The 5363-nt window shown below is 41.5% G+C and overlaps 1 protein-coding gene across 1 annotated transcript; it reads left to right on the plus strand.

Annotated features, from left to right (window-relative positions):
• The first annotated feature begins 2669 nt into the window (after positions 1–2669).
• Positions 2670–4998, plus strand: LOC128705974 (uncharacterized). Its single transcript, XM_053801046.2, has 5 exons — positions 2670–2798; positions 3733–3819; positions 3915–4445; positions 4520–4710; positions 4793–4998. The coding sequence occupies exons 2-5, from the start codon at positions 3733–3735 to the stop codon at positions 4908–4910; spliced, it is 927 nt and encodes a 308-aa protein (XP_053657021.2). The 5' UTR covers positions 2670–2798; the 3' UTR covers positions 4911–4998.
• The last annotated feature ends 365 nt before the right edge of the window (positions 4999–5363 follow it).

The following is a 5363-nucleotide window of genomic DNA, read 5'->3' on the forward strand; positions in this document are numbered from 1 at the left end:
CGTAATACACAACCCGCCCCCCTTGGCTCCACGTCCCCCCCCCTTATAACACAGTTCCAGTCCCCCCCTATTACAGTTACTAGAGGTAAACCCCTTAAAAAATACACTAAAACGTCTCTCACAAAATCCTCTTTTACTTTAATTATATTCTCTGCTGGCATATAAACCCCAATGAAACATACTCTAGATGCTCCCCACTCACCATCCACCCTCACTACCCTCCCCCCCCCTTCTTCCCACTTTATAATACGTAAGGGACCATTTTCCTTCACAGCCACTGCCACTCCCCCTTTTAACCTAACAGACCCACTTACATACAATTTATAACCCTTTAATGCCAAAGCACAGCCTATCTTATAATTATGTTCTTGTATAAAGCATACATCCACATTATATCTCCTCAAAAACCATTCCATCCATACTCGTTTCACTTCATTCTTCAATCCATTTACATTTACAGTTACTATCGTGAATTATTTTAAAAGTGGTGGTTTACCCTTTCTTCTTGGCACACACCCTCCTATACCGTCCTGTTGTATGGCATCTTTCTTGACAGCTTGCTTATTCACCCCCCCTATCCCTTCATTATCCCTAGAACCATTGAACCCTACATTACCCCTTCCCTCTTTCCCCTTATGACATACATCCTTTCTCCAAGATTTTACTCCTGTTCTTTGTCCTGGAGTAAGAACATCGTCCATCTCAGACGTTCCTGCAGTTCTCTTACGAGAACTCCCCTCCCCACACACCTCGTCACCTGTCTTTTCCGCCCTATGGACCTCTGCCACAACGTTGTGCACATTAACATTAGTGCACACAGTATTCCTAACCTCTTGATCTTGCTGCACAGTTGCCTGCACCAGGTTACACCCTTCATCCACCTGTCCCTCCTCAACGTCATGCAAAAAGGAACTAAGTACTTCCTCCAGCAAGCCATCCTGTTGGCCCGTACCTTCCTCATCAGACGTCGATGTCGTCTGTCCCTTATCAACTGTTAGTGTTACACTTTCCTCCATAGTCGCCTCAGCCCTATCCACTTCGTCACTCCATCGGCAAGGAATCTTGTTTTGCCTTACTCCTTCCTCCGACACCCCCAGATCATTCCTCTGATGTAAGATCACTGGTACCTGTTCCCTCCGTCCAGCTTTTTTATAGCATTGGGCCGCCATATGTTCAAAAGAACCACATAATCTGCAAGTCTTCCGCTGCCCTGAGTAGTACACGTAGACCTGCGTTCGGAAGACCTCCATAAATACGTATGATGGAATTGGCTGCCTCAACGTCATTTTAAGCGTAAATGATCCTTCAGGTAGCCCCTCATAAGGTCCATTTTGCCACACCCCCATCACTGCTGAGTGGATTTTCCCATAGCTGTTAAACACCGCCGTCACATCATGCTCCGTCGCCTCAAAAGGCACGTTTCGTACCTTCACCCACGTCACATAACTGGACACATCATGTAAGCAGACTTCCACCATAGTGTTCACTGCTAGCCTCTTCTCTTGATATTTGTTGACTATGCTTGTGTAGAATCCTGTGTCTTTAAACTTGATGAAAATTCTCGACACACCATTTACTGCTACTCCATATAATTCTTCGGTCGGTATTCCATATACCTCACTGATGATGGAATGCAGTAACACGTGCACGGCACAATAGCGATGCGAACAATGTATCTTGAGATTAAAGAACCCTCAGGATATCCTGTGTAAGCACCTTTTACCCATTTGCCAGGTTGGGCCAGATGTACAGTTCCATAACGTTCGAATACATTTCGAATATCTACCTCATCAGCCTCGAAAGGCACGTTGCGGAGCTTAACCCACGAATAATGTTGTGATACATCCGTCAACTTGACCCTCACTGCCGGTGTTACGTTAATGCTGACATCTTGGTAACGATCAACCAAAGCCTCGTATACTTGAGCAGTTAGCACTTTCACGAAAATTCTATATACAACGTTCAGTGCCACTCCATATAAATCCTCATCTCTGATGCCGTATGTCTCTCTTATAATTTTGGGCAATAACACATCGACTGACGTAGGTGTTAAAGCCCCACTAATGAGTTCAATGCCCACAGTATTCACTCTCCTGCGCACACCTGGCGCCATGTTGTTGACTGAGTAGCTCGTCTGGGAAACAGTAGAGGGGTGCAAAGCACGACCGCACTCTACCTCATCCAGGCAGCGAATGCACAACACCTCCCCGTACCACTGCTGTCAGGTTACTGAAGAGCGTCAGGCAAGGGGGTCTACACGGCCCAAGAGCGATGCAGACAATCAAAAAAAAAAAATGATTCTGAAGTTCGCTTAATTGGAAACTGCGTTTCCTCTTTCATGGTTGAAGTTCAGTGAATATGTATAATGTCGTTATTGCAGGTGATTTTAGTTTTATTTTTGATCGGTTGATCGGCTGTTGAGTACTAGTTTTTGTTCTTTGCCAAAGTTGGATAAGGTTTCCCCTACCTATCTATGTATTATATATAGATATCAGTTACCGTATCATTTTATGTCATATTTATTATTTCACGTACTGTTTAAATAATATATATATGTGTATATGTAAAAAAAAAAAAAAAAAAAAAAAAAAAAAAAAAATGCCCCTGTTAAATGGGCGAAGTAGGGGAGGTTGCTTAATGACCAAATTAGGTGGGGGGAGGGAGTGAAAGAGGTGGTTGTGGTTGGGGGGGAAGGTGATGATGTAGGTAGGAGGGACTGACATGATCACTTCACTCCGCACCTCAGTCACACAAACAACTGTAACATTTTAAGGTGCAATCTGTAAAGAAAAGCAAAGGTATTTGTTATTAATTACTTTTAAATATGTATTCTTACTATCCATTCGTCCTTCCTCAGAGCTCGAGGGATATAAATGATATTACAACTATAATTAGGGTGACTTGGTTTGTGTAAATAATGAATTGATAATTGAGCTGGAACATGAAGTGATTTCTTTGAGAAGATTTTATTAATCTAAAAGTGCATATAATTTAACTTTAAACTTTTTACTTGTCATTCTATTTAGCACTTCACTAAAGCTTCTTAATTTCCCTATAATACTTTTGCACTATTAGTACTATGTACTTTACACCAGTATAATCTCTTTTGAATTTCATCCTACATAACGCTTGAGTTTGTCGGAAAATGTTGAACTAGTAAACCTGGCGAGTCTTTCTTTACCTCGATTCTAACATTCTTCACTCAAACACGACTCTTAAAACTTTCCGGAGTAAATAAAAGTTAATAACACTGCCACAAGTAAGCATCACGTCCAAAAACACTTGCCTTTCAAAGCTTACCCTTCCCCTCTCCACCCAAAAGAAAAACTTTCAAAACGGGTAATTATAACGTAAGTCACCTTTTTTAAACTACCATAGGAATGTAGATTTAACTTCCATTCTTAACTACTTTTAAAGTCAAAAGATCCATTAACGCGAATGACTACTAATTTGCTTAATTACCACTAATATAAAACCTCAATTAGTGCTTAAGTAATTTCACATACTGCGAGTCGTACAATAATCTACTTAAATTTCATCTACATCTTAAAGTAGCTACATTAAAGCAATAAGTCAGTGACACTCGTACCAATTTCATCATGCAGTGTTACTTAACTACTGCATTCCCCTATACCCGACAAGCCTTCTGTACAAAATCGGTAATTTAACTTTGGTTAGTGTTCTTGTGAAAACTGTTTTTAACATTTGTTTAACTTTCTTGCAACTCGCTAGATGCATTCCACACTCCTACTAGTGATCTGCATATCATTTGCTACATCAACCTCGGCAAGTTTAGCAGACTACATCAGTGGCTCTCAGGTGAGTAATGGTTAACTACTAAATGGCTGACTGAATATTTTATTTACTACATGAATAATTGCTTGACTTTACCCTTAACCTCCACGTAATTTCAGACAATAGGTGTACAAGGTCGCAGACCTGTTCCCTCGAGTTTAAACGCCGGTAATGTTGGTCGTCTTGGTAGTGATGTCCGCAGTGAAGCATTTGTAGCTGGTGACAGCCAGAGGTTAACAGGAACTGGATCATTGGTAGGTGGAAGCTCGTCCACTGGGAATGGCCGAAGTGATGAGAGGGGACCATTTGGCAGACAAAATATACAAAGTGTTGGATCTTCAGGTCCCTCTGTTGGAGGCAGACCTGGTCAGAGACTAACGCCAGATCTTGGTACGGCCCCAGGAACTTCAGGAACACTCACTTCAGCTGGAAGTGCCGGTGCATCTCCTTTCGATCAAGGAAGCGGCAGGATCGGTCAAGCCGGCAGTGGTCCTGCTCCAGTCAGGAGAGTAGAATTTCAAATTACTCCTACAGTTACGAAGGTGGCGACTGTTGATCACTTCATCACGCTAACTGACCTGGCATTCCATAGTGTTGCAGTGACCCTGACTTCCCTCAGTGTGCAGACTATCACTACTACTACACTTGCCGTAAGTAACTAGCTGTTTACACTTTATATCCTTGTAGGAGAGAAAGTAAGTTCTAACTCCTGTATTCTCAACAGGTACTACACACACCAGTTAATGATCACGTTGCTCTGCAGTCTACTGTGGTTCTGCGGCCATCATACATAACTGTAACATGTGTGAAATCAGACTTCAGCCTAGTAACGGAAGTCTCTGTGGACCATGTGACTATTACTCACACTTCATATATAATCCAGCAAACTACTTACACCACGACAGCCACCCAAGTGTAAGTACCAGTTATTTATTTGACTTGGCCTTTAACTAACTTTCCTTTAGTCTTTTATTTACTTAATCTTTAATTTCTACAGATTAACTCTGACCTCGCCTCTAGTACGGACGATAATAAGGACTGAAAGAGAAACACTTACGGACTACCGCACAGTCACTGATACTGTTCTAGCTCCTGGCGCCTACTATGGATTTTAATGTTAACTTTTAATTACTGTTAAAACTGAATTAACTTTGTCTTTGTATTTAATTTCTGAGATAATGCACTAGATACTAATTCACTAGTGTTATGACTGTTTCAATCATCCTACATTATCAAAGCGCTAATTACTAAAAGCATAACTTGCGAAATCGCAATAACACAGCAAGCACACCATACCTCAGGTTCGTATGGTTTCTAAACTTGTGCTTTTTCTTGGAAGTTTACTAAATACGGATGATCTGTTGTAAAATTAAGTTAAAAACCTTACCAGAAGGGGGGGGGGGGTGAATTAACTGGACGGTGAGAAGATTGACTTTAGCATATTCAGTTAAATCCGTTTTGACTCTCACTACCTAACTTCAACTGCTGCACTTGGCAGACCAGGGGAATGCGACCTGTTGCATTCAAAAGTTTTGATACTTAAATAGACGTCATTACCCTCCTTCCCC

This window comes from Cherax quadricarinatus, chromosome 3 (genome assembly GCF_038502225.1).
Source record: "Cherax quadricarinatus isolate ZL_2023a chromosome 3, ASM3850222v1, whole genome shotgun sequence".
NCBI classification, from domain to species: domain Eukaryota; kingdom Metazoa; phylum Arthropoda; class Malacostraca; order Decapoda; family Parastacidae; genus Cherax; species Cherax quadricarinatus.

Excerpts from the sequence above, each read along its gene's own strand:
- LOC128705974 (XM_053801046.2), top strand. The coding sequence starts at position 3,733 with ATGCATTCCACACTCCTACTAGTGATCTGCATATCATTTGCTACATCA. Across the intron at positions 3,820-3,914 it reads ACTACATCAGTGGCTCTCAG|ACAATAGGTGTACAAGGTCG; the intron begins GTGAGTAATGGT and ends ACGTAATTTCAG. Across the intron at positions 4,446-4,519 it reads TCACTACTACTACACTTGCC|GTACTACACACACCAGTTAA; the intron begins GTAAGTAACTAG and ends TATTCTCAACAG.